The sequence below is a fragment of the Sesamum indicum genome, linkage group LG12 (assembly GCF_000512975.1).
Source record: "Sesamum indicum cultivar Zhongzhi No. 13 linkage group LG12, S_indicum_v1.0, whole genome shotgun sequence".
Taxonomy (NCBI): domain Eukaryota; kingdom Viridiplantae; phylum Streptophyta; class Magnoliopsida; order Lamiales; family Pedaliaceae; genus Sesamum; species Sesamum indicum.
Window position 1 is genome coordinate 5,298,856 of NC_026156.1, and position 27,821 is coordinate 5,326,676.

The 27,821-nt window shown below is 37.7% G+C and overlaps 5 protein-coding genes across 7 annotated transcripts; 3 read left to right on the forward strand and 2 right to left on the reverse strand.

Annotated features, from left to right (window-relative positions):
• Window positions 7-5,390, forward strand: LOC105175751 (CBL-interacting protein kinase 23). The gene is made up of 15 exons (XM_011098314.2): window positions 7-858; window positions 1,531-1,593; window positions 1,745-1,816; window positions 1,912-2,019; window positions 2,125-2,205; window positions 2,380-2,433; window positions 2,526-2,651; window positions 2,932-3,021; window positions 3,156-3,275; window positions 3,404-3,532; window positions 3,627-3,743; window positions 4,045-4,101; window positions 4,320-4,394; window positions 4,762-4,840; window positions 5,097-5,390. Exons 1-15 carry the CDS (start codon window positions 646-648, stop codon window positions 5,117-5,119), a joined length of 1,407 nt encoding a protein of 468 aa, XP_011096616.1. The 5' UTR covers window positions 7-645; the 3' UTR covers window positions 5,120-5,390.
• Window positions 5,116-6,730, forward strand: LOC105175752 (transcription termination factor MTEF1, chloroplastic). The gene has a single exon (XM_011098315.2). It carries the CDS (start codon window positions 5,669-5,671, stop codon window positions 6,593-6,595), a length of 927 nt encoding a protein of 308 aa, XP_011096617.1. The 5' UTR covers window positions 5,116-5,668; the 3' UTR covers window positions 6,596-6,730.
• On the forward strand, window positions 7,439-14,178 carry LOC105175753 (solanesyl diphosphate synthase 3, chloroplastic/mitochondrial). Of its 2 annotated transcripts, none has more exons than XM_011098316.2 (12): window positions 7,439-7,897; window positions 9,029-9,121; window positions 9,312-9,392; window positions 9,469-9,540; window positions 10,365-10,496; window positions 11,237-11,323; window positions 11,714-11,785; window positions 12,036-12,121; window positions 12,236-12,368; window positions 12,866-12,955; window positions 13,390-13,488; window positions 13,649-14,178. In XM_011098316.2, exons 1-12 carry the CDS (start codon window positions 7,751-7,753, stop codon window positions 13,826-13,828), a joined length of 1,272 nt encoding a protein of 423 aa, XP_011096618.1. In that variant the 5' UTR covers window positions 7,439-7,750; the 3' UTR covers window positions 13,829-14,178. The 2 variants fall into 2 exon arrangements, with proteins under 2 accessions (XP_011096618.1, XP_011096620.1); XM_011098318.2 differs by having other exon boundaries at window positions 7,760-7,897; window positions 9,026-9,121.
• On the reverse strand, window positions 14,661-17,790 carry LOC105175754. Of its 2 annotated transcripts, none has more exons than XM_020698534.1 (7): window positions 17,104-17,790; window positions 16,263-16,828; window positions 16,102-16,157; window positions 15,883-15,939; window positions 15,502-15,597; window positions 15,238-15,414; window positions 14,661-15,132 (listed from the first exon to the last, which is right to left on the reverse strand). In XM_020698534.1, the coding sequence occupies exons 1-7, from the start codon at window positions 17,661-17,663 to the stop codon at window positions 15,088-15,090; spliced, it is 1,557 nt and encodes a 518-aa protein (XP_020554193.1). In that variant the 5' UTR covers window positions 17,664-17,790; the 3' UTR covers window positions 14,661-15,087. The 2 variants fall into 2 exon arrangements, with proteins under 2 accessions (XP_020554193.1, XP_011096621.1); XM_011098319.2 differs by having other exon boundaries at window positions 16,263-16,771; window positions 17,104-17,787.
• LOC105175755 (pentatricopeptide repeat-containing protein At1g09900) lies at window positions 22,049-26,998 on the reverse strand. The gene is made up of 3 exons (XM_011098320.2): window positions 24,337-26,998; window positions 22,555-22,661; window positions 22,049-22,420 (listed from the first exon to the last, which is right to left on the reverse strand). The coding sequence occupies exons 1-2, from the start codon at window positions 26,727-26,729 to the stop codon at window positions 22,658-22,660; spliced, it is 2,397 nt and encodes a 798-aa protein (XP_011096622.1). The 5' UTR covers window positions 26,730-26,998; the 3' UTR covers window positions 22,049-22,420; window positions 22,555-22,657.

Below are 27,821 nucleotides of genomic sequence, written 5' to 3' on the forward strand. Positions count from 1 at the left end.
TCTTGATTAATACAGGCAGAAAACCAGAGTTATTGTTATTCGCAATCTATTGATTAGCCGATGCTTAACCTTCCTTCCGGATAATCCAAAACTTGATCTCAATAAACCTTAATCATCCCGACACATCTCAGCCCCACACTCCCAAAAACATCATGTGAAGATACTTAATAAAAGTTTTGTTTTTGTGATTGATTGACCCAATAATTAATCTCAAGTGTGTTTCCTTGATTAGCCCATATCTTTTCTTTTTATTCAATTCAACGATCATTAATGGACTTCGTGTTGTTTGCTTTCGTTTCGAGAAGGCTTTCCGGGTTCTCATGCAAAAAAGTGAAGTTCTTGGCGAGTTTCTGATCTGTTTTTTGTTATTTTTTGTGCCCATTTAACTTTTTTCTGGGAAAACATCAAGAAAAGGGAAGATGAATCTGGCGAAGTCTCAAGTTTGGCAACCTTGCAAGAAGAAGAGGCTATAAGATCTCCGGGTTCAAGAAAGTCAACAGAAAAGTTTCTATTTCATTTCTAAAGAGGGAAAGGGGAGTGAGGAAAGGGAAAAATGGATGGAATTTGTATTTGGGAAATATGATTAGGTGAAAGAAGATTTGAGGATATACGAATACATATAGATAGGGATAAAGCGTTTTAGAAATGGTTATGGCATCAAGATCAAGTGTTGGTGGGGGAAGTGGGAGTGGGGGTAACAGTGGGAGGACGCGGGTGGGGAGATACGAATTGGGGAGAACATTAGGGGAAGGGACTTTTGCCAAAGTGAAGTTTGCTAGGAATTTAGAGACAGGTGAGAATGTGGCTATCAAGATTCTGGACAAAGAGAAGGTTCTCAAACACAAGATGATTGGCCAGGTTTTGTAGGTTTAATCTGTTATTTTCGCTGGAAGTGGAACCTTTTTCTTTTTGCCTGTCTTCTTGCCATTTTATTTTCTTTTCTGGGTTCTTGATTTTGATGGTTGGTATATGTACTGTTTGCATCTCATATGGTACTGATCTTGTTCGTCTTCAAACGTTATCAAGCACAAGAATTCGGGTTGACCAGTATCTAATCAGTAAAAGCTTTACCAATGAAGTTATACGTCACACAAAGGGTCAATTTTATCAAAACTTGGAAATATTTGATGGTCCTTTGGATATTAAGTTATGTACTCCCAGAATCTGCTTATTTTAGATTACTCCCATTTCCATTTCTTTTTTCTTATGGGGGATGAGTAAGTTGCCTTATATTCTGTGTTTGTATCTAAATTTCAACTTAATTTGCTGCAGTTATTTTCTACTGGAATTTTCGAATGTAGCCTGCTTGGCTTTCTTTTTGTGTCCGGCATGCGTGATTCCTTCTACTCTCTTTCTTTCTCTATTTGTTTGGCTTCAGCTTCTTGAATTGTCCTGGTTGATTTTTTCTTGAACTTGGCTTCTTTTTCTTCTTTTGCCCCCTTTTGTCCATGTAGCAAATTCTTCTTTTTGTATGTGTGTGTGTGTGTGTTGCTGTGTTGTACCATTCTAACTCTTTTTGCACCCTTGCAGATTAAGCGTGAAATTTCAACCATGAAGTTGATAAGGCATCCTCATGTCATTCGCATGTACGAGGTTAGTATTCGACTCCTTTTGCAAAATTTTCTGTGGGCCAAGAACGGCCATATTATGATATGGACACTGGGAAGCTGTATCTTGATGTGCATATTACGTACATTAACTAGGAAATTGTATTTTGTTCTGAGTGATTGAAGATTTCCTGTAGGTTATGGCCAGCAAGACGAAGATATATATCGTAATGGAATTCGTCACCGGTGGTGAACTCTTCGACAAAATTGTATGTTCCACTTGTCTTCACAATCAAAATAGATTATGGCTACAATTTTAGTAAATATGATGAGATGTAAAAATCCTGTTGTTTCTGGTCGCCAGGCCGCAAGAGGGAGGCTGAAAGAAGATGAAGCAAGGAAATACTTTCAGCAACTCATCAATGCTGTTGATTATTGCCACAGCCGTGGTGTTTATCATAGGGACCTCAAGGTTGGCCAGCCATTTCTTTTTCCCTCTTAATTTCTCCACAACCGTGCAGTCAGTATCTTGAAGTTGATGATTTTTTTCTTTTTTTGTTATTTTCTTGATTTCTAGCCGGAGAATTTGCTTCTTGATGCCAACGGACTTCTCAAAGTCTCAGACTTTGGATTGAGTGCCCTACCCCAGCAAATTAGGGTTAGTATGAATTTCGTTTTTTTGTCATGAGAGCATTCTGATACTCGAAACTTCTCAGCTATTTTATCTCTGGAATCTATTTAGATCTTTCTCTAGCTTAATTTACATATTAAAATTCTCATAACTGAGTATGACTAATATGATATAAGTTCATTCTCTTAATCTTGTTATTAGGAAGATGGGTTACTTCACACAACATGTGGGACACCAAATTATGTTGCTCCAGAGGTATGAGATCACTTTTGGTACAACTCCCATGTACTTGTTCCCTAAAAAGATTCTGTTTTTTTATAACTCCTTTTTGCTCCCTAATTCTCCAGGTGATCAACAATAAGGGTTATGATGGAGCCAAGGCAGATCTTTGGTCTTGTGGTGTAATTCTTTTTGTACTTATGGCTGGTTATTTGCCCTTTGAAGAGTCAAATCTTATGGCACTGTACAAAAAGGTATTTTGTCATCATCTAACATGGAGTTTGTAAATCTTTGCGTTGAAAGCACTGGAGAGGTAGGGGTAATGGTGGGAAAAGGAAAATCCGACTTGGTGAAAAGGAAAAGATGAAAATATCTGAGAATATGAGATTGACTGGTTTGAGGTTTAAGCTTAAAAAAATGTCAAGGCTTTGAAGACTGAAATAACCCCAAAATTTTTGGTTAAGCAATCGATTGTGTATGCCGTTTGTCTTCTTAAATGCAAACCCACACTAACCTGAATTTAATTTGATACAGATATTTAAGGCCGACTTTACATGCCCTGCATGGTTTTCCTCCAGTGCAAAGAAACTAATCAAAAGAATTCTGGATCCCAACCCATCAACAGTATGTTGCTCTTCTTTTATGCCTATGACTATAGAAAATTGGTTTCTTGGAGCCCCTACATTATTGTTGTCTCAGTCCCCTCTCTTATGATCCAATCATAACTAAGCAGAACATGATTTTGCCACATGAAACAGCGAATCACAATTGCTGAGGTCCTCGAGAATGAGTGGTTCAAGAAAGGATACAAACCACCTATTTTTGAACAGGAGGAAGTCACTCTTGATGATGTTAATTCTATTTTCAACGAATCACCGGTCAGTAATCTAGAGCCACTCTAGTCTGTGTTTGAAGTGATTTTGATATGTTGGCAGTTTTTGCTATAAATTCAAGTTGCTTAATAATTAGCGATAAGGTTGTTAGTTAGTTCTTTGTATGCATACAGCACTCTCCGGACCTTGTTGTGGAGAGGCGGGAGGAAAGGCCCCCTACCGCACCAGTGACAATGAATGCTTTTGAGCTTATCTCCACCTCACAGGGTCTCAATCTCAGTTCCCTCTTTGAAAAGCAAATGGTACGTCTAACTTAAGAGTTGACTGGTGGAGGATAACAGAAGTCAATCAATCTCGAGGATCTGAATAATATTGCCTGGCATTTTTTGTCTCTAGGGGCTTGTGAAGCGAGAAACAAGATTTACGTCTAAATGTCCTGCGAAGGACATCATCTCAAAAATTGAGCAAGCTGCTACACCTATGGGGTTTGGTGTGAAGAAGAACAACTACAAGGTGATTCACATACTCTGCAGAGCATGCACCCACAAATTTCTCTTATTTTTTTACTCTTAATATCCATGTCAAGAAAAGGTTTAAACATTCACTTCTTGTACCGGCTTGGCATATTTGATCTACTCAAGGATGAATTCTTATGTTTCCGTCGTTCCATGATGATACTTATACGCTATAAAGCCTATCTTTCTGAATTTTTACATATACTTTTAAGATTAAATTTAGAAAGCACTCAGATTATATTCTTTTGGGGTCTAAGACTTGAACTGCTTAACCCTTTTTTGGTGGTCATTGTTTTCAGATGAAACTTCATGGGGAGAAATCTGGGCGCAAGGGTCATCTATCAATTACAACAGAGGTATGTAATTTAAAGAACCTCACAGATCCTGACTCATTATTTGACATATTAGCCCTGTTTCAGGTGTTCATAAGAAGGATGAGTAATTACTTACTAGATACAAAAATAAATGGGTGGTCATCCTATTGCTATGGAGAAGAGGAACAATATATATATATATATATATATATATATACTGTTTGTGGGAGGTTTTTGACTGATCTTCTATGCTCTTGCAGATCTTTGAAGTGGCACCTTCACTTCACATGGTTGAGCTTCGCAAGGCTGGTGGAGATACATTAGAATTTCACAAGGTACTGCATTTGATTTATTTCCAGGAAAAGATGAATCTCTAGCAGTCCTGTCGGATTTTGTTAACCAGTGATAATCATCTTGAAATTTAAATACTTGTGTTTGATGATGTGAATAAGGATGAATATTGGGATGACCGATTTAGAACTTAACAACTTTTCATAAAGTTTCATGGGCACATGGATACTGCAGTTCATTTACCTTACCGGTTATTACAGATATAATTGATTCATTAAAATTCACGCCTTCTTTTGGGAGAAATGGTTGAAGACATTATATAAAGGATCTGGGCTGTTTAATGAATGTTGCTGGTTTATTTTGTAATATTATACTTGGTTTTCAATTCTGTATTCTTTCTTTCGTATGCAGTTCTACAAGAACTTGTCGACCGGGTTGAAGGATATTGTGTGGAAAACAGGCAATGATGTAAAAGACGAAGTGAATATTGGTAAGTATGATCATGCGGTTTCTATATGGAGACAGTCGGCGAGCCCCTCCCCCTCATCATGTGTAGTTCTTTCTATCTGGTGAATCAGAGGTCCTGGTCCATTCACCTGTAAATTTGTGCTCAAGCCTAATCACTTAGCATCCTATAATATGTTTATATTTTGTCGTTAGGGCAACATTTCGTCCATTCGATGATCTCAGTAACACAACATTACCTTGCCACTTATACTATTGTTGTGTTTATAATCTTTTGGCAGGTGCACGCATCATGGCCTCTTGATCTGGTTGTTAGCGACATGCTGATCTGAGTGGAGTGGTGGACTTGGGACTTATTTTATGTTGTCCGTGTTTATTTATATCATCGGTTTTTCCAATCTGTATTTAATCAAATTGATAAACGCCCCCCTCGGCTGTATCTATAGCAGTGCTTGTTCCTGTCCTTGAATGTTCAACTTTTTATGTAATGTCAGAAAATCCTTTGGTGCAAGAATCAAAGTGTATTTCGGACCCTCCTGTTTAGAAGTTATGGGATTCTTGGAAGCTCCTTTTAGTACATGACGCCTATCAGCAATTCCGGTATTTCCGTTTAAACGCGATTTTCTCGAACAAAGAATTAACAGAGAAAACTCCTTGAAAGAGACAGCCAGATAATGGTATCATCTAATCAGCTGAAATCCATTTTCAGCCACTAACTTTACACAAAAATGCCAGCTGTCATTTACATGATCCGATAAAAAGGAGCATAATATGGTCGGAGAGCAAGGAGAAAGTCAGAGCTCAACCCCACCTCTCCATCCATCCCAATTCACGGCGGAGCCGCTACACCACCATGCCGGCAGCGGCGGCGGCACTCCGCTCCTCCATGTGCTTCTCTTCCCCAAAGCCAGCTCCAAGTTTAGAACAACAAAGCAACCACTTAACAGCCAAACCAAAAACTCTCCTCCACAAACACCCACTCTACCAATCAACCCATGCAAACATCTCCTTCCAATTCAAGGAGAAAATCCTCTGCCTCGAAATCATGGGCGTCGATTCCGGCCGAGCATTGGCCCAAAACCCGTCTCTCCACACCGCTTCCCTGCATTCAATCCACGCCATCGTCACCTTTCTCCAATCCAAAGGCATCCACCTAAAAGATTTAGGCAGAATCTTCGGCATGTGCCCTACAATTCTGACTTCAGATATCAAAACTGATCTCAACCCAGTCTTCAATTTCCTCTCCTATGATCTGAGAGTCCCCGATCAGAATTTCAGAAAGGTGATCAACAAATGCCCACGACTCTTGATTTCCAGTGTTAGAGACCAGTTGAGGCCAGCCTTATTCTATCTCCAAAGACTCGGGTTTACAGATTTGCACGCATTAGCTTATCAAGATCCCATCTTACTGGTTTCAAGCGTCGAAAAAACGCTGATTCCGAAGCTGAATTTTCTTGTGAGCTTGGGGTTTTGTAGAGCTGATGCGGTGGAGATGGTTCTGAGATGTCCCGGGCTGTTCACATTCAGCATTGAGAACAACTTCAAGCCGAAATTTGAGTACTTTATGAAGGAAATGGAGGGTAAATTGGAGGAGCTGAAGGAATTTCCTCAGTATTTCGCTTTTAGTTTGGAGAATAGGATAAAGCCTCGACACATAGAGGCTATAGAGAGTGGGGTGAAGGTTCCGCTGTCATTGATGCTCAAGACCACGGACGAGGAGTTCAGGGAATTGTTGATAAGGCAAGATATTAGATGCTACTCGTCAGTAGCCAGGAAATAGCCCACTTTTCTCCTGCTCTTTTCTTTCTGGAGTTTTTCTTCCTCTCCTTCTTCCTCTTATTTTCATGTGTTGTTTTGAACGAGAAAATCTGTAAATTGATAATAGATGGAAAGAACTTGGTGCATCTGTTTGCAATCTTCTTCTCTCAATCTGATCATGGCGGCAGGGATGGTTAATCTTTATTTATTAAACTAAACTAATTATTTTAGTTAATAAAATTTTGAACAGTTAGTAAATAGAATAGGGTAAATTACGATATACTCTTCCGCTATTTATTATATAATTATAAATATTTTTTAAAAATTTAAAAAATTATGAATACTTTTTAAAATTAATTATCGTTTAATAAATATTTTATATGACAATCCAATGTAGATGGTATTTGCTAAATGATAATTAATTTGATAATTTTTAATTTTTCAAACAATAAGAAAGTATTTATAGTTATACCAAATTTTGTAGGCTCCCTTTGTAATTTACCTTTACAATTATTCTCTTGAAAAATCATAAATATCACTTTAGAATTAGCAGTTATTTAACAAATACTCTTTGTAATAGCCCGTTCGTTATAAAAAATATTGGTTAAATATTTATTAATTTAAAAAAATATTTATAATTGTGCATCATCATATGATGTTCGGTACTCTAAATTAAGTTTAAAATCAAGCATATTCGGCCCATATCATCGTTTGAACCGGTCCACTTGGCCCTGATTCTAGTACTTTTTTGTTCAAAGTAAAATAAGCAATTGTTTGAAGTGGAGGCGTTCCAGAATTTGGGCCTGGAAAAGAGTGGTTCTTATCCGATTAGTCCATCAACTCACATCAAACTGGCACCCTACTTTTTATCACATGGCCGAAGCCGAACCACATGTCCCTCCGGACACATGGGTCATGGGTTCGGACCGAATAGCCGTCGTCATTCGCTTTCCCTGCAATTAGCTTTTGAGTTTCCAACGAATGCATTATGCATTAATGACGGCTTATAATATCTCCATCACCGATAACTAATCTTTCTCCTTTTTCCTCTTTCTTGGAACCCAGGGTTTCTCAACTATTTTTCCTCTGACCGCCAATCCAAGAAATTTTCAACCAGTATTCTTTACCACTACCATCTGCAATCCCACAGCAAAATCCTTACGTGGGCGTACAGGAGATGATGTCTGTAAGGGGGCTGACCCGGGTATCGAGGTCGGCTTGCGCCCGTTGTCGATGGGTCTACTCTTCTTTGGGCACTTATGCCGACCCGCCATTGCTCCAGAACTCCTCTCACTTTCGCTCCCCTGTTCAAGCTTCTCAAGAGGTGAACTGACGCGAGCTTCTATGCGTTTCTGCGTTTATTTTTGTCTTTCCTGCTATTGCGCTTTTTGTTCTAGGGTGGTCGTTTCAGCCTCGATGTTGCTTCATAAGTTGGGATGTTTTTCGACATTGATCTGTTTTCTTGAATGGGATCAGTTATTGTGACTGTAATCGTCTGGAGATTTCGTGGTTTTCCTCTTTGAAAGCTTTGTACCTTGTGGGGAAAAGTGTCGTGTTAACGCCTCCTTTTTCTTTTTAATATTATTATTGTCGAAATTCGGTCGAGCAGTTGGTGGTTGAACACGCGGATGGGCAATGGCAAAAGCAAGCTTAATTGCCATTGGCTTGTAACCACTGTGCGTTCTCATTAAGGATTATTTGATATGTGGTGGAAAGCAAACTAGTTTCCTTTTTTTATATTTGCTTTCTTATCATAAAGATGCTTTTCAAGATTTGGGAGCTAAAGGATCTTAGGAGACATGAAGTGCTAACTGCTCTCAGTACAGACAATCTACAAAATGTTCCCTTAAGTTATCATGCACATATTCAAGGATACGATTAGTGTAGTTCACTGAACAGTCCAATTTTAGCTTCATCTGCTCTTTTCTATTGTATTGTAAATTGATTGATCATTAATGAACTGGTGGTTGGTCATTTAACAAATCATTGTAAATTGCGTCCAACATCTGCACTTATTAGATATAACAGGTACACATAGAGCACAAGATACTAGAGTTAATAGAAAGTGATTCCTGGAATTCCCATTGGATGTGTCAGTATACGGAGGGCAGGGCACAGATAATGTTGGGAGGAATCTTCATTGTGTTGTTGTTTCACTGGGGTTCCTAGGAGTAAGTATGGGAGTTATATTAACCCAGTGTTATATCAGTTCATATACCTGCTGTCGAGCCTTGTTTCTCTAGTTGTTGATCTCTGTTACTATTGCACTTGTCCTTTTTAACTGTGATGATGTCATGCATCTACAATACTGAGTATTCCTATTTTCCTTATATACTTTTCTCCCTCCCTCTGTCTCTGGTAATTTTTTGGTTCATCTTCTTATGTGTGTGAGTGGGTGCCATAAATGGATTTTGATTCTTTATACTGTATTTGTTTTGTTGCTGGTGATTAGTAGGTTTTGGGTTGCAGAGTTATTTATTCTTGGGTTTCAAGTGCCCTGAGTAGTGTAGGACAACAGGCTCACATTCAGAGCAGCTCTGCTGTTGAGGTTAGTGCAAGTCCTCATCTGTTTGCCTAATTCTGACAGCCTAGTTTAATTATTTGTGCATGTATCTTAAAATAGCAATCAAGAAGATCAAATGATATGCACATCTTTCTGATCTTTTTATATGGTTTCCAGCTAGTCCTTGGATATGCTTTATCATTAGCCACAAACTTATCGTCCTTCTCTTGGACAGGAGCAACTAGATCCATTCTCTCTTGTTGCCGATGAATTGTCCATTCTTGCAAATCGCTTGAGGTCCATGGTAGTTGCTGAGGTATCTGACTATACTTTTATTTGGTGTCAGATAGATATGTAGTGATATCAAGTTGGACTTATTTCATCTCTTATAGGTTCCCAAACTTGCCTCTGCTGCGGAGTATTTTTTCAAAATGGGGGTTGAAGGGAAAAGGTTTCGACCCACTGTAAGTTCTTCATTTCCGTCTTACTGTTCCATCCCCTCCTCAACGGTTCAGTGCTTTTCTTTTTTTGTGTTGTTATGTATCAAGCGTGAAAAATATTATATGCTGTAAGTATAATAAAGATGCCACTGGCTGTAAATTAAATAATACATTGTTTTGCTTGCTATGCTAATATATAATGCAATTCATATCCATCCTCTTCAAATATTTGTTTTTGCTGGGAATGTGTGAACAGTATAGGTCTCTTACTTGTTCAATTCAATTTCTCATTTTGCTTTGTTAAAGCTCATCTGACCCTTGAATTTCCATTGGACGGCCATTAAAAAGTGCTGCTGGCAAGATGAATTTCCAATACAGGTCGTGAAAGAGACTGGTTCTCTTGTATACTTTATTGGAAAATGTAATTCCCAATGTAGTGAATCAATAAACCACCTTCCGCAACTGATCAATGCAAGCTACCACGGATTTCACATAATTTTCTAGCCCTTTCTAATTCAACTTAAGCTGGCATGCTGCAATGTTTGATATCTCAAAGCCAGAAGAGTAGAATGTTGCTACATACTATAAAAAAATTCTTGCTATTGTACATGTAATGAATTATGAAAATTTGCCTCAATTTTCAGTGGTCATTTGTATGGTCTATGTTTTAATTCGGTGAATAAATCTTTCCAGTTATCCTCAACACAGGTGGATGTAAGGAGAATCTTAATTTTAGTTTGTGTTGGCTTATTGTAACTATGATTCTTTAGAATGAACTTTTACATTTTATGTTTCCAAAATTTTAAGTGGTGTTTATATGTTTAGCTTACTGGCTATATACCTTGCAGGTTTTATTGTTGATGGCAACTGCTTTAGATGTACAGATGCCCAGACATCCTGCCGATGCTGCGATTGATACCTTGTCCACAGAGTTGCGGTCTAGACAACAATGTATTGCTGAGATCACAGAAATGATACATGTTAGTCGCATTTGCTTTTCCTCCCTGAAAGCCAGTAGCTTGGATTTTTACTTCACATTGCATTCTTCGGTGCCATCCCAAACATATGTTGGTTATGCTCATATTTTCAACCTTTACCTAGTAACTGTGCCAAGTTAAACAAGGAAAACAGAATTTGGTTGGAGCCAGTGGAGAGACGCTAGCTCTGTGAGCTGATATAATGTAGTTCAAGCGTCATTGGCATGGAGGTCCTCTTGATGGATAATGAACATAGTTTTATGACGGGGAAGAGCTTTATGGTTTCTTTGCTCTCTGCAGATGGACGAATTGTATTCTTATGTATATGCCACATGGTTTCATTCACCTTCTTTCACAGCCTATTCAACATTTTCATGGTATTTTTCTTCTGTCTCTCTTGTTTCATGCATATGTTGAACAAGAAGAGCATTACAGAACGGACTGAGTTGATGAAGTCCATTTCTATCAAGATCTTGTTACATGGAATTCGTGTAATTAAGCTGCTTTTATGAAACTTCCTGAATGTTTTGTTCAAGGTGGTCTCTAGTTGGGATATCATGACTAGATTGCTTTGGCGTATGAAGACATGGTATCCTTTAGATCTATCTCATGAGGAAAGAGAAGCATGCCTCCTCTGTTATGATTCTGTATTTGTGTAATGCCACTCTGCTATAGCTTTTCACGTGGGTTATTAACTGTAAATGTCTTACCCCTTTGGTTAGTGATCCACAATATTGTTGTAGGTAGCTAGCCTCCTGCATGATGATGTGTTGGATGATGCTGATACAAGAAGAGGGATTGGTTCATTGAATTTTGTGATGGGAAATAAGGTACTTTATATTTGTTCTTTTGAGCCCCCCTATCTGCTCCCTACCAATAGGGATAGTCAACCCAATCTGTTAAAGAAAACAATGAGAAAGGGAGGGTGAACATTTTATATTGATTATGATCAGAGTCATGGGATTCTGTTGAAGTTTTACTTCTTTCTAAAGTTTTGAGACATTGCTGCATTATTCTTCTATTGATTCTTAATCAAGTTCATAATGATCATTTATCATAATGAATCTGGTTATAGAATGATTCAACAGTCATGAGAAATTGACTTGTTTAGTGACTTAGTTGACATCCATGATTTGAGCTTTGTTTACCTTTGTCCACGTATAGCAGTATCGAGTTAGGTTACTTGTCTGCTCAGCTCTGTCCTCCCTGTTTAATTGCAGTTAGCTGTATTGGCCGGAGATTTCCTGCTGTCCAGAGCTTGTGTGGCACTTGCCTCTTTGAAAAACACGGAGGTATGATTCATAATGCTAATGAGGTGCATCTTGTACAATAATGTTCTTCAGGACTACCCTAATGCTGAATGTGCTTCTAAAATGAAGAAAATATGATAAGATTTAAAACAAAGTTTATCAAACCATATTTGGTTAGGAATCTCACTAGGAGTAGATATGGCTTCTTGATTCTCATGCCGGCAGAACATTCTGGCTTGAGCTGTGATTTTTTTTGGTATTTTATGCGTCTATTGGTACCAATTTGTTGCAGGTTGTGTCCCTCTTGGCTAAAGTTGTGGAGCATCTAGTAACTGGCGAAACCATGCAAATGACTACTACATCAGACCAGCGTTGCAAGTATGCTGCTCAATTTCTGGTTCATCATCATGAACCTTGTTTGCTTGTTGCATGGTATATGGTAACGTTTTAACTTGTATCTTGCTAAAATCCTGCCACTGTTGCCTTTTGCAGCATGGAATATTATATGCAGAAGACATACTATAAAACTGCCTCATTGATTTCAAATAGCTGCAAGGCCATTGCCCTTCTTGCTGGACAAACAGCAGAAGTGTCAATTTTGGCTTATGAGTATGGAAAGAACTTGGTCAGTATTTTTCTCTGTTTTCTGTCCGTTATTTTGTGTCCCAAATAGATTGAAGGTCCATGTGCTATGTTTGAACAGGCTCTAATCCTCTTGATGTGTCATAGTAAACTGCTTTTCATGGCACCAGTTGGGGCTGGAATAGAATTCTTTGCCTTCTTCCCATAGTAATCTGAATAAATGGTTGGGCAATTTTATGCTGTTGAGGTTTTTCATGATTTCTGCCTTATATTATTGAGTAAATGCTTGAATTTTTCTTCATAATTTATATGGCGAAAAAGGAAACTAGTGTAAATGGCTTTTCAAGTAATGATGTGGTCACCTTGTACATGATGATTTAACTCGTATAAAATCATGTTAATAGGAGCTGAGGCTTTGTTTCTTGGCTTTTCTGCAACATGATGTCCTTTTAACCACCTTTATGGAAAGTACATCGATTCTAATTTTGTCCTCTAGTCATACTCCTGTGTTAAAAAATCTTGCTGCATGCATGTTCGCAGGGATTGGCTTACCAATTAATTGATGATGTCCTCGATTTTACTGGCACGTCAACTTCACTTGGGAAGGGTTCCTTGTCTGACATTCGCCATGTACTCTTTCTAACCATTTGCTTTAGTTTTTATTTTATGTATATTAGCTTGCATGTATGTTGTACCATCAAGGATTTCAACTTCTTCCTTTGGTTGGACCATATTAATGTTCTCTGTTTTTTTTGCATCCAATTTTTCTTCGTGCCCATGTCTCAGCACCCTTTAACCATGTGATTTTTGTTCCAATACTGTGTTTGTTGCTGTTCTTTTTAGTATGTCTATATATATATTTCTCAAGTTTTGTGCATCTTTCTTCGTTCACCTCTTGATTTTCGCTTCAATGTCTGTTTGGTGATTGCCTTCATAATGCCCTCACATCCATTAAAATGCTGAAAAAACGTATGGAAAATTTTCACTTTGGCCTCTGTTCAGTGGTTGCCTTCATAATAATGCCCTCACAATAACATGCTGAAAATGCTTGAAATCTTTTTCAGGGAATTATTACTGCTCCTATATTGTTTGCTATGGAGGAGTTCCCTGAGCTGCGCACTGTTGTCAATGAAGGATTTGACAGTTCTGCGAATGTGGATCGTGTAAGTTTTTCTGTAACTTAGTCATTTGCAACCAATCAATTTATTGTTAAGTCATCCCTCATTAACCATTTAAAAAAGCGAAGAAAAGCTACTATTTGACATGGTCAATTTCTGTTCCCATATGTTCTGTACATAGCTTAAATATAAACTGAACCTACAGGCTCTAGAATATCTTGGGAAGAGTCGTGGAATTCAGAGAACCAGGGAGCTGGCAGCAAAGCATGCTAGCCTTGCCTCAGCTGCTATTGATTCATTTCCAGAGAACAATGACGAGAATGTCCAAAGGTCGAGGAGGGCACTTGTAGAATTAACACATAGAGTCATCACCAGAACAAAGTAAGACACACCGATGATTATCTCAGGCCACAGAGACAAAGCAAGTGTAGGAAAGTTTTGTCTTTTCTTCTTCTACAGTCTTCCTTCATCACCAATAGATGAGAACTGATAATTTGTTATATCATCATTTGATTGGTATTCATTATTTTGCTTGAAATAAACGTCTGCCAATTAAAACTCACTCAAACCGGGCAAGATCTGATGTAAAGTATGTAGAAGATGTGGTATTACCCCAAGATTTTGCTAGTCGATGCATCATGCATGGGATATTTATTCATATTACACGACTGTATTGGAGTTATCGATCTGGAGGGTCATTTACGTCATCTATGAGTTTGTTTTATTTGTTGTCTACTGTTAGTGTGATTACACCGTGCTATTTGGTCTTGTATTTCCTGCTGCTTGTGTTGCTTCTCTCTGCTGTAAAACCAAATCGCTGGGTTTTGTTGATCATTTTTGTTTTCTAAGTGCAACCGTTAGTAATCTGGTCAATTTATTTAAAATTGTTCAAAAGTATGTAAATAAACTGGACTAACAAAGATACTAATCTCATATTGTAGCAAATAAAAAAATGTTCAATTAACTCCGTGTCTTACTTGAGGTTTCTGGTAAATCCTAAGCGCTTATGATTCTTGATTTTTCTAGTTTTACAGACAGTAACACCTTTTTTATCACATTGCCATCAACTTTTTCATTTAACGTTTTTTACGAACTAACAATTTAGTAAAACGTTAACGTGTTGAGGGACAACATTTAAGAAAGTGAAAGATCATTCAATCAATTGAAATAGAGGCAACCATAAAGGCTCAACTAATTTCCTAAAAGGCAAACCCGTGTGAAATAAAAACAGTATCTAGTGCTTGCAAAAATTGACATCACATGGAGGCTCTGCCGTGAACAAGGTTGAGGCCCCCGGCCAATGTCGGGGCCTAAAATTAGACCGAGAGGCATGGTACATTACATCCATGTATTTACTATTTACAAATCACAATACGATAGATACTTCTACAGCACTTATCAACACAAGTTAATCCAAAGATTTCACAAGCAAACAGTAGCATAATTATCATCTTCTTCCTCTTTTTCATTATTGGACACTGGAAAGACACAGCGACTGATGATAAGTAGAGAAACACACACTACTATGTATAGTTGGTTCGCACTCTTTGTATGCACTAAAACAGCAAAAGATTTACATGTACTCTGCTTTATTGATTCTTCTCCTTCACTGGTAGGCTGTAAATTTGTAAACAGCTCTTCAGATCATCGACTGAAAACATCGTGGGAGATAAACACAGCCCATGCGTCCTACAATCAGATCACACAGTCATCATGATTTGTTTTCTATTGTGCTTGTATTTTGAACTAACCACATGCAGAGACCAGTAGAAGGTTGTCAAATGCTAAGCTGACCTGAAGGACAGAAAAGGCTTTCTCGGCAATGTACTTCTGCTGGTGTGTGGCGCCCCTTTGTTGCAGTTTGTCAGGGTGCAAGCACAACCGTGCTTTCTGATATGCTTTCTTCACTTTTGGGATCTCGATTATATTTGCCAGAGGTACAGGGAACCAACCACTATCAGACCATAGAATCTGGATACAGTGACACGGCTATTGTTATGCCATAACGTGCAGTTTTTAACAATCAAAAGTAACTCATGGGAAGCAAATTCATCTCACATGATGCAAGGAAGATAACAGCAGGCGGATGTCAGCTTCCTTGCCAGTTGACCACAACCTTATCTTTTCATCAAGTACTTGCATTTCTGTTTGCACCTGTAACAGTTTACTGGAGAAATTAGTAGCTATATTGTAGGGGAAAAGTTACATCTGAAGCAAGTTTTGCAAGGTATCATGGTGGACCTCTAAATTACAGAACTTGAAAAGTATAACACAAACAGAAAGAGCTTAATCATATGACGGCATACACTTTATGAAGCATAATATCGCCATGACATTGCATATAATGCAAGTTAAGCCCTCAATGATCCAACGAAAAACGATAAAATTATGTCTCAAAAGATAGTTCCATGTGATCAAAGTTGAATCATGTGATGGTACCATGTTTCCAAAGCATTGTGTATGTTCTCTGGCTGCCCACTTATCCTGTTGCTCATCCTACAAAATGAGAGATAGAAAAGCAAATAGCTGAATGCATATGTAGATAAGCAATTCATGATTGTCATAAAGAGAGGCTCTGCTGTAAGAAATCACATGTTGATAAAAAAAAAACATCTGTATGTCCTAGTATACTAATGCTTTAGATCATGGACAACATACCAGTGACCCAAAACTATCTGTATTCCCTACTGAAAGCTGATGCCCGTCTGACATTTCTGCAACATAGATTTAACCAACATGGTATAATCAATATCGATATCACATGGAACATGAAATGAAGGTGAAAATTTCTCAATCGCATGGCAAGACGAAAAACTCACTCGTGATTCCTGTGGGTTTATCTTTCTCATATTCTTGCATGCCACATTTATTCTGGTGGCAGTTATTTTGAAACTTCTCTTTTGCCCATGCAATTGCTTCATCAACACCGTTTGATTCACATGTCCCTTCCCTGATATCAGAATTGATCTCAATCACATAGGAGCTCATGGATTCATCTTCGTCCTGTTCCATGGCGTCCTGCCTCAGAATCTCTTCCTCAATTTCACGGGTCGTTTGCTCTCTATCTGACTGGCAAACTGAAGAAACCGCTGATGATGGTGAGTTCAGTTTTAAATCATCGGCAGACACTCTCAAACTGCCGTTTGACATTGGTTCAAGACTAATAGTCTCAGGGGATGCATTTCTTCGACTTAACCCAAAAGGAAAGTCATTTTCAGCATTGTAAATGGGCAGAGTGCCTGCAAATGGTGGCATCATATTTTGCTGTCTTTGGTAATCGTCATGTCCAATTCTTCTTGAACTCCACCTAGACCTGACATTTAATGGCCTGGATGGATCCAATTTCAGTATGTGGTATTGATGATCATTTTTCAAGATCCAAATTCTGGAGGTTAATAGTTGGAAAAACAGCATCAATTTCCCATAATTAGGGAACATGCAAAATTTTGTTCAAAAGTTCTACATAATCGTAAAAAGTTTCTGTTCTCTTTGCTTAAGATGTCTCCCTGAGGCCCCTTGTATGCATCCAAAAAGAAATCAGATAGAACCCATAATTAAGTGGCATATCAGACAACTGGCAGAAAACATGCCCAAACAAACAGACACCAACAGTGGTACATTTCAAGTCAAGAATCTTAAAAAATCGAAAGAGGCACCCACCTGAGCTTTGAAGCAAAAAGGGAAACATCATCGTTGCTATCACCGGATATGGCCGGCCGGAGAGGACTGAGCTCCTCCGAGCTGAGCACAGATGAAGAACTTGTTTTTGACCTTGATCTTGACCTCACCACGCTGTCATCCTCCCACGCAAAGATATCACCATAGAAACTATTAAGTTCACGTTTGTGATGATTGTGATCACTCGTTGTTTGTTGACCGGGGATCCTGAACTCAGGCAAGCTCCGCCCGCTCCGCCCCACAATGGACGGCGCTGCCTTCTCCGGCTGCCGGAAAATCTCCTCGTAGAAGAAACCCGTAGAGGAGGAGGATCTGGGGAAGGCGGTGGAGAATTGGCGGGAGAGAATTGTCCGAGGGGGACCACCAAAAACGTCGGAAAAGTCTTCTGGGTTTAAAGGGTCGTGAGGAAGGTCGCAAGAAATGGGCTTTCGGCGGTGGGAGGTGGCGTCCTCCGTGGAGCGGCGTGGAGGGTAGTTAGGGAAGTGTCGTGGTTGGGGAAGCCCGGTGGGCAATCCTAGCCTCATTCGCCAAGACTCGTCCATCTTCTTGACTTTTCCGGCGACAGGAAGTGGTGGGGAGAGAGAGAGGGAGCGTATGTGAAAACAGTGATTGGCAATAAGTAGTATGATAACATGCGCAATTGCATGTGTTTATACTGCGGCACTGCACTCTACAAAACTTACGTGGACCTTTGGGTCGAATTTATGTTCCTCCTCTTTTTTCTTTTTTTCTCTTTTCATTTTCTTTCTTCTATTTTGGATATTTCATATTAATAGGTATCGTTACATTCTCCTCCTCTAATATTTAATGTAATTACATGTAAATTATTTAAATTTTAAAAAATTATATTTAGCACCTATGAAATTTGCTTCCATCTAACAAATAAGTCCTTTCATTAAGTAAAAATCACTGGATTTGTTTATATTAACAAAAAAACTGAATGAGAATTGATATTTATACTCGATTAACTGATAACTGATTTATTGCAGGTCAGATAATTTTTTTCGAACTAAAATACCCTTATAATAGTAAAGATATACCTCATCACATTTATTAATGCGTGAAGACGTATTAAGATAATTTGATCGTAAAAAGATTTATTTGACCTGTAATAAGTCAGTAATAAGTGAATTGGAGGATAATTTTTTTCGAACTAAAATACCCTTATAATAGTAAAGATATACCTCATCACATTTATTAATGCGTGAAGACGTATTAAGATAATTTGATCGTAAAAAGATTTATTTGACCTGTAATTGACCTGTAATAAGTGAATTGGAGGTTAATATAGATTTTTTTCTAATTTTTCTGTTAATATCAACAAATTCGATGAATTTTTACTAACGAATGGGGCTTATTTGTTAGACAAAAACAAACATCATGGGTGTTAGATGTAATTTTCCAATTACAAGAGGTCTACTTCTAATTTCACCAAACTTCAGGGGAAGAGAGTGTAATTATCCCTTATTAATAAAAAAAAAATACAAATAGTTGTGCATATGACATCTGATGTGTACCAGATTTTTTGGTCACACCACAAGGTTGGTGGATCTTCAAAAAAAATTCTAAAATTAATGGGAACTAATCCTGCAAAACAAATGTTACAACTCCAATACTTAAGGCAGTAACGATTTTACTGAAAATTCGAAAAGGAAACTTGAATAAAAGTGAGAATAATGCTGTAAAATAATAATAAAGTGTATATATTCATATGGAGTACAAATATAGGCTCAAAATAGCCTAAAAATCGAGAGAGAAACGAGAAAATAAGTGATATTTGAGGAGGAATAATGTTACTAAATAATTGCATTTAGCTTCTATTTATAAGCGTGTATAGAGTATAATAGGGGGATTGTTGTAGAGAATTTTACGTCATTTGAAAGCACTTTGAATCAGATAACTAACCAAACAGACTGTGCATGACTTGGACTTGATTTGATTGAAATATATCAAGTTGACTAGGTCTAACCAGTCTGATTGAAAACCCGAAAATCCATCTCTCGTGGATTCCCAACTTATTTCCTATTAGTCTACTAGGAGCCATCTAGAAATATTTTAGATGACGTATCGCTGATGTGTTGGCAAATTATATTACGTGTCCGTCTAGCTATGTGATGACTCTGACTGGAATGAGCTTATTCCTTAGACCTATTAGCTTAGTAAAGTAGGTGGTAAGCCTGCGGGCTATTTCTCGCTTCTGGGTCAGCTAGTGTGGGATATTTCTTGCTTTCGGGTCAACTGAACTAATGTACTTTACTTGTAAGCTTAATTCATAAAAAATTTAAGGGACATCAACATCATTATATTTTTCTGAAAAAAAACTATCTTTTTTTGTCGATAGTGTAAATGAAGCTCTAAATTTGGCAATTGGTAAATCATGAATAAATAAGTGAGTTGCTCTTTGCTTCATCCAACGTTTTTTAATTTAGATATCAATATGATAATTATAAAAAAAGAATGTTTTATGCTAGAAAACAACGAAGACATACATCACTCACAATATTCAACATTGGAAGCCGAATGTTTGTTAAGTAGGGTGACTTAAGAATTGATTAAGCGTATCGTATGATATGAAACAACATCAATGCATGGACCAACAGACAAGAAAGAAAAGATGGAACATCGGAATTATTATTATTAAAATTACCAGACCTTAGCTCCTCCTCATCTGGAAAGCTGCTTTTTATACCACCAAACTCCATCATCATCATCTTCATCTAAACTTGCTTATTTCTACCAACACTTTTTTATAAAATTAATAATATTGCAAGACAGGGGAATGGGGAGGGCACATGGGCAAATACAGAAAGCTCACTTCTTTTGCAATTCTTGTCTATTTACGTTTTCTCTTTTGGTTGAACAGTAGGTGGTCACCCTTCCACAATTAAGCAACAAATAAGAGCAGCAAAAACTGGAATATTATTAATACATACACGATAAAGGCAAAAGTTCATCCCCACTTCTCTTTTTTTTTTTTTTTTTGTTGTGTGTTTCCTCTCTTTTTGTTTATGCTTTTGTCCCCATTGAATTATGATAGTATAGAGCAAAGTGAAAAAAATATAACGGAAAAAAGACAACAATTCACTATTAGTACAAATATCTGAGACGATGCGTTTGCTGAGCTGCTATACTATACTTTCAGAAATAATCAGCTGAATATTAGAAATATTGTTTCATTTTTTGGCACGTGAAAATTGAAAAGCACGAAAGAAAAAAAAGAATGCGATATGCACTTTGACTAAATAATAAATGATCCACAAAAGAATCATGTGTATTAAATGCTGTGTTTCATTCTTGTGAACTATTTCAACCCTGTTAACCTAACAGAACCAATGATAAGAATGATTTTTCAATACCTGAATATGATATATTCATGACAAAATACAAACGCATAGACATCATGTAATGGGAATAGCATAGTGTTAACAGTCTTTCTTATTTATCACCAAAAGAAAAAAATAAAAAGTCAGTGATCATATTAGAAATGATATTCTAATTTGGGTAAGTTAGTACTCATTCATGAATATGAATACAACAGAGTTTACTGTCAATAACGAAAGATGAATAATAGCCTTAGACAAGAGCCACCACAAGTCCCAACTTATTTTTCACCAACAAGGAATCCTTGTTGAACTGATTAATTGATAGCAAAAAGTGTGAGTGAGGTGAGCTAATGGAGAAAAGAAACATAAATTCAGAGTGGGAGAAAAAGAAGCTATAACCCCTAAACCAAAAGGAAGCCAGCTGAGGGAAAAGATTGTTGACACCTCCCAAGGAGACAATGCGTGCTGTATTGTTTCATTCAAACTAAGCTTTATCAAAAATTAAATTCCCTTTTCTTCTTTCCTTACTTGCTTTGACAAACACTGTAATCATTAACTTCTCAAAAGCAAATATCATTCAGTAAAAGAGGGTGTTCGCCTTTTTCTCCACTTAGCCCCAAAGATTTCTATATTTGAAATAAATAGAAAGTCATCTGTTCATTGCTATGACTAAAAAACTTCAAAATGAAATTAGTATCCTAGATCTAACTCGTATGACCCGTCTAATGTTTTGTCCCGCAATTTTGTTAAGTACTGTCCTCTCCCGTATTCATATCCATCACAAAGTATCAGTAAAGTACTTCATTAGAAGATATATCCATCACAAAGTATCACAGGTAAAGTACTTCGCTAAAGGGCATGTCGTCTTTCCCAACAAAAACTCATGGTCCAATCCCAAAGTTTAGAATCCTAAGTTACAAGCGATATTTCTTGTTTTTTTTTCTCCCGGTAATTAAGTTACAAGCAATATTTGATGTGACCTCTATGGGATAAATTAATAATTAACTTAGCACATGCCTACATCGAATAGGGAGAAAAAGCAAGTCACACTTAACATTATTTGAGAAGCTTTGATGAATTCATGCAGCTGATTGATTCCAGATAGCAGTTGCTTGCATACAGTAAATCCAACAAACTTTTGTCCATTGCATTTGAATTGACAGTACCACAAATTGAGAAGACAGGCATTGCGAGAGAGACATTTGCGCATTTAGTTTCCTTGATATGGAAGCTCAAGAAAAAAACCAAGATACCCCACCCGCAAGTATCTCCAGATACTCATAATTGAAGCTATTTGTTTCGTAATGAATCCAAAAAATTGAGAGCAACAGGCTCTAGAAAATAAATTCGACTTTCAGTCAGTAAACATGCAAGGATACAAGAATCACTTGTTCAGATCCCAGAAATGCACCTTATGTAAAGCTAGGTTGTGTAACAGAAGAATGTTGCATGGTTCTTCTGTAAGCTATCAGGAGAAATCGCTTCTCTCCAGAACTATTGTTCATCTGTCAAAGAGTTTAAGGAACCAGGCGGTACATATTAGTGAATATCATGACCAAACTTGCTCAATTGTAATCCCTTGTAGGGTTGATAAGACTCCAGGATTTGACACGTATCATGAATTTAAAATCAACTAATCATCAATTTCACCTTCTGAATCTCTTTCCCGGTGTTGTATGATTCCCATCATATTTCACAATAATTACATGAATCCTACATATAATTATGAAGTTACTATTCAACCTGAGAATTCCTGAAGCCTTAGTTTCATTCCAAAAAATGCATTGGAAGCTAAGTCCTATGCTTTTATAGGTGATCTTGAGCATGTCTGAAGGAATGTATACTTTGGACTTTGAGTTGATGTATGGAGTCTCTCTGATAACGACGAACCGTGTGTATCACATTGTTGGGGAAAAAGTAAGTTATTACGCAAATTTACATGACACTGAGCAACTGTAGATTTTTCTGACAGATACCTGCAATCACAAATTAGAACAGAATAAAACTTTCAATTCGAGCCACTAGAATTTTAGCATCAAGGATATCAAGCACATACATTTGAAGTTAAAATTGGAAACTCACATATTAGCAATTTGTAGTAAATACTCACTTGGTTTAGTGTTCCACTGTACAATGCAGAAAGTTCATATGGGAGATGGAGGCAATTCTTATGTATTGAAGTCCTGGTCCAGTACAAGGGACTCAATTCTGCATTACCTGAAAATCATGATAACAGTCAGAAAGAGAAATTTGACTGCTGATAAACAAGATGCACCACGAGTTCTAGAAATATTCAGTTCCTTTTTCTTCTTTCCTTTTACTGTGAACTTGCATCAAATTGTTTTCAAGGATATCTGGGATCAAATTATAGTTGACAAAATACATGGGTACCATCATAGCTAGAACAGGTTCCAGCTAAGAATATTCCTCTTTTTGGAGATTCTACTGAATACAGAAAAGCAGCATTTGTTTAGTTTGACTGACAAGCCAAAGGAAAGAAGGCCTTTGAAGTCACACATCCAACTGCAACTTCTTCGATAAGTGAGCATTGCAGTCCATACATGCAACTCAAGCTCTGTTAGATGGTTCTAGGTGTGGCTCCTGTAGTGAGGTAAAGCAGCCACAGTCGCACGACTTCTATATAATTTAGCTAAGTTAGGCCTAAATCAATTCTGACAAGTGGTCCAATTGATGCTGCTCTCAACTTGCAGGATAAATATCATACAGTTTCAAATTGGAAACCTTAGAGAGTTCCCTGTAATGTCTAGCATAAGTTGTAGTTAGGGCGAAGTTGAGATTAAACTGAGGAAACCAATTTCTTTACAACCCCAATTCAATATAGTCTTGTCATCATTTAGGAGCTGGGCTAGAAATCTTTACATGTACCAGAAAATAATATCTCATGCACACGCAAGTTGCACAAATAATCAATTTCTTTTAAGTGTTTCTCCTAATATTTTTTGCAATACTTGTAAACTTCAGATGTAAAATGATCCTCATGAACCACTGACGTGTTATCACCATGCCAACACGATATGCCTGTTGACCCCAACAAACAACTGGATTATGTTCCTCACAGTTTGCTTTTAGTCTATATACACCAGCAAAGGAAATACAGCACATGGCAGCAATCTGATATGCAGATTCATGATTTGCTTATAGAATATATACCTCAAATTAAGTTGGAGTAATAGATGATGAAAGAAAACACTAAAAGAGGCAACTGATGGGAAACCATCTATAACGACAGTACACTGATCAAGTTAACAAGCCCAAATGTAGAAACCTAGAAATAGAATGACAGAAAACTCAGAGTTGGTTCACTATGTTAAAATCATAAACTCAAGGAGCAAGTTGCCCCCTGACTCACTTTTCTGGAGGTTCATATTCAACTCAGGGGTCAACTGTATAGCATTGAATCTGAAAAGAAAAGCAGGAGCAGATACTAGCACACAAAAGAACAATTCAAGATGTATTTGCATATTTCAGATTACGAGGTAAAAATGATAGCAGGCATTGAGCAAAATGAGCATATTAGTTGTCATTTTTAATCTGTTTCAGGGGACTTCAAAAGTCAACCAAAATAAATAAGGTGACTAAAAAAATGCATAGGGTGGCGAACTAGAGCAGAGCTTCCAACAAAGAAGCAACACAACGATAACAAATGGAAAGGAAAATGAAGCACATAACATCAGTTTCGTACCTCTAAAATCAGTTGATAGAGATTGAATTGAGGAGACATTATTATCACAAACAATCCTAGAGAAGCAGTCTTATCAGTTTCCTTAACATCTCTTTTTGCATATTTAGTTTGAGGTTACTCAACCAGCAGAGGTATATGAATTAAAAGCAAGGCTGCACTTAGTGTAGTTTAATCATGGAGCAACTTTACCCAAATGAAGCTTGTTTGTCCTTGGATGGGACATATCCACGTTCGACAAAACGGAGCATAAGCCTATCTGCCTCATCTAATTTCTGCTGTAAAATCAACTTTTTACTCACTTCCTCACACAGCTTTAAATCAGGAACCAGATTTCGGTTAAACATTCTACAAGCCACTCTATATGATCCAAGAGGATTCCCATGCTTTAAATAACTTCTCATGAGAACATGGCAAGTATTTGCATCAACTCTAGAAGCTGTTCTGAGAACCTTCCCCAAGAGCTTATAAGCTTCATCTATGTGTCCAAACCAGCAAAGCTTTTCAATGACTTGGTTATACGCCGCTTTGCAGTTTTTCCTTGGAAGCATCTTCTCCATCAGTTTCAACAAGTCATCAACCCTGCACAGCTGGCAGAAATGGTGGATGAGTGACCGATACGTCACTGGAGTAGGAAGCAAACCACTGTGGAGCATTTTCTTGGTCATTTCAGTAGCCTCATTTAGCCTACCTTTCCTTCCTAATGCATCAATGACCGTCGTATATGTCACTTCATCAGGGTGCTTGTTATTCAAATACATATCATCAAGGACGGATAGAGCAGCATCCAACTCGTCCTTTTGACAGAATCCATGAATTACAGTAGTAAAATTCACAACATTTACAGCACACCCTTTTCTAAGGCACTCCTCCATTAGTCTTTTTGCTTGACCTGTTCTGCCCACTTGACAAAGAGACCGAATCAAGAGGTTAATTTCAACAGGAGAAGGATAATAGCCCTTTCTGATCATTTCCCTCACTATATCACAGGCCTCAGACAGCTTTCCTTCCCGACGAAACCCATGCATGATTACACTATAAGTCACAGCATTCGGTGTCCACCATCCGTCGCTCATGTTCATCATCTCTCTTGCCTCCGAACAGTTCCCGGTCTTACAAAGCCCATTTAACACGGCCGTATAGGAGACAGAGTTTGGCTTACAACCATACTTGTACATCTGCTGCAACAATTTTTTAGCTTTATCAACCTCTCCTATTTGACAAAATCCATGTAAAACAGCAGTATATGTCACAACATCAGGGTTGCATCCTTTCGACAACATTTCATCAACAATATCTTTAGCCCTATCTATTCTTCCTTCCTGACAAAAGCAATTTACTATAGCAGTGTGACCCACTTTGTCAATATGGAACCCTCTTTCCTCTGCTTTACGTAGAAATCCTAGTGCCTCTTCTGCATGACCATGCTTGGAAAGCATGTGTATAAGAGTATTGTAGGTAACTTGATCGGGCAACAATGTACTTTCTCTCGCCATCTTCTCCGTGAGCCCTCTCAATTCATCAATCCTTCCCTCCTTGCACAAAAATCCCATGACAGTATAGTAGCTAACTTTATCCGGCGAACAACCTTTAAGAGGCATTTCCTCGATCAACTTGATTGCACCTTCAACCTGGTTCATTTTACAATAACCCTTAATCAAGCAATTATATGTAATTACATTAGGTTCAATCCCGACCACCTGCATTCTCTGCAAGAACCTCAATGCCTTCTCCAACCTTTTCCCTTCCACCAAAACATTAATTGCAGTGTTGCATAGTGAGATATCAAGCTCGACTCCTGCTCTCTGCATGAGAGTTAATACCTGCATTGCTTTCCTCAAATGTCCAGCTCTACTGAAAGATACCATCAGGCAACCAAAATCTTCAGGCCAAATCTCAATCTTCCTCCGCACCATAAGCCGGAGAATACGGTTAGCCCCCTGACACAACTTAGTCTTACCAAGAACCTTAAGCAATGCATGATAAACTATTGGATTGTGCCTGTACCGCCATTGCCTGTCAGCCCAATAAAAGAATTTTAAGGCAACTCTTTCATCGGACTGAGCTCTAAGTACAGCACAAACCTGACTAGGCTTCAAACTGCACAACAAGCGCTTTAACTCCGACTCAAGCTTTGGGGTCCATGCTGCCCTAAGATCAATCAACCTGCAAATCTCCCTCACTAAAGGGTGTCTCAATTCGTCTTCATCCACCTCAATTCTTCTAGGAACTTCACGTCTCTCTCTCTGCATGTACGAATCCAAAACCCTAAAATCGTTGTCGCTATCGCCCTCACTCTCTCCCGCTTCTTCCTCTGAGTCATAAAACTTATCGAAACCATCACGATTACACTTTTGTCCACCCCAACTATAAACACGGTTAGCTGAACTCAATATTCTGGATTCTCTAGAATCCATCTCCCCAATCCCATCAGAATCGTGTTTCCTCTCATTCAGATGATATCGTTCCACGCATTCCCGTCGCCAACCGGGGAATAGAACTACGGGTATCAGATGACCATGACGAATAGAAGTATGCAACAACCCGAGTCCGAGCAAACAGCCGTTTGTGAAAGTCGATATCATCAGAACAAGAACATGTATGTAACGCAGTTACTTTATTGAATCGGCGAGTAGTAGCTAAAGTTGCTCTGAAATTGTTGCGTGTATGGGAATTTAATGACATTTCCAGTGAAACCAAAGAGCAAATTCAATTTTATAAACTGGCTATAAAATAGAAAGAGGGTTCAACATCCCATCCGCTTTGAGGCGGGAAGAGTCACCGTATTCACTGTGTTGCAAGAGGAATTCAAGATTTCACAGGAGAAAAAAAAAAATCACCTCGTGTTAGTAAAGTAAATTATAATAAATTAAAAAGATATATTTAAATGGATTTAAATAATTTGCCTTTTATATAAGCTCAAGGTCCACAGTAGACAGTTGGCTCAAAATCAGTATGGACCAGTTAAAAAAAATTCAATTCAGAATCGGTCCAATATTGTTCATGACCAGTCTTGAGATGGTCTTGGGCTTTGGTTCATTTCTAAATTTAAACCCAATTTATAGACCAGCTTGGTTGAGATCTGGACCAGACCCGCATTAGGGTCGGATGTGCTTGTTTAATTTTTTTTATGATATTAAGATTTTTTTATAAAATAATTACTCAATTTTATAATTATCTTTTGAAATAAATTAAATCACACGAAAATTTATATATAAAAAAATAATAGTTAAAAATATATAATAAACTTTAAAAAAAAAGGAGCAGCAGGTCCGATTCAAGATCAGGTGGTCTTGGGTCGCTAAATTGAATTGGTACCAAGTATTGATTTTTTGGACCGGTCCAGTTCTGAGTGGCCTGAGCTAAATCAGTCCATATTTTTATTAATTCAATCCGATCCCAAATTACATTATTCCAACTCGATCCACTATACATCTTGAATATAAACTATTAAACCAATAAGACTCGCCAATGAAGAAATCAATTTAAAATTGGGACTAATGAATGTATAGTATCATTAAAATAAACAATTTCCATTTGAAAATCAAACAAGATTAAATGTTAGTGTGTATGGTATTCCCAGAAGTGTATGACAGAACAAATGAAGGGATAAGACAACTTAAATCAAATAGAAAAAGGAAAAAAAGAATTACATTACACAAAAAAAAAAAAAAAAA

Bases quoted from the DNA above. Each gene is read 5' to 3' on its own strand.
- LOC105175751 (XM_011098314.2), top strand. From the start codon at position 646: ATGGTTATGGCATCAAGATCAAGTGTTGGTGGGGGAAGTGGGAGTGGG. The intron at 859-1,530 runs GTTTTGTAGGTT...GCACCCTTGCAG, and splicing joins AACACAAGATGATTGGCCAG to ATTAAGCGTGAAATTTCAAC. The intron at 4,395-4,761 runs GTACTGCATTTG...TTTCGTATGCAG, and splicing joins ATACATTAGAATTTCACAAG to TTCTACAAGAACTTGTCGAC.
- LOC105175752 (XM_011098315.2), top strand. From the start codon at position 5,669: ATGCCGGCAGCGGCGGCGGCACTCCGCTCCTCCATGTGCTTCTCTTCC.
- LOC105175753 (XM_011098316.2), top strand. From the start codon at position 7,751: ATGATGTCTGTAAGGGGGCTGACCCGGGTATCGAGGTCGGCTTGCGCC. The intron at 9,393-9,468 runs GTATCTGACTAT...CATCTCTTATAG, and splicing joins GGTCCATGGTAGTTGCTGAG to GTTCCCAAACTTGCCTCTGC. The intron at 10,497-11,236 runs GTTAGTCGCATT...ATATTGTTGTAG, and splicing joins AGATCACAGAAATGATACAT to GTAGCTAGCCTCCTGCATGA.
- LOC105175754 (XM_020698534.1), bottom strand. From the start codon at position 17,663: ATGGACGAGTCTTGGCGAATGAGGCTAGGATTGCCCACCGGGCTTCCC. The intron at 15,415-15,501 runs GTGAGATGAATT...CACTGTATCCAG, and splicing joins TGTTATCTTCCTTGCATCAT to ATTCTATGGTCTGATAGTGG. The intron at 15,133-15,237 runs GTCAGCTTAGCA...ATCTGATTGTAG, and splicing joins AAGCCTTTTCTGTCCTTCAG to GACGCATGGGCTGTGTTTAT.
- LOC105175755 (XM_011098320.2), bottom strand. From the start codon at position 26,729: ATGATATCGACTTTCACAAACGGCTGTTTGCTCGGACTCGGGTTGTTG.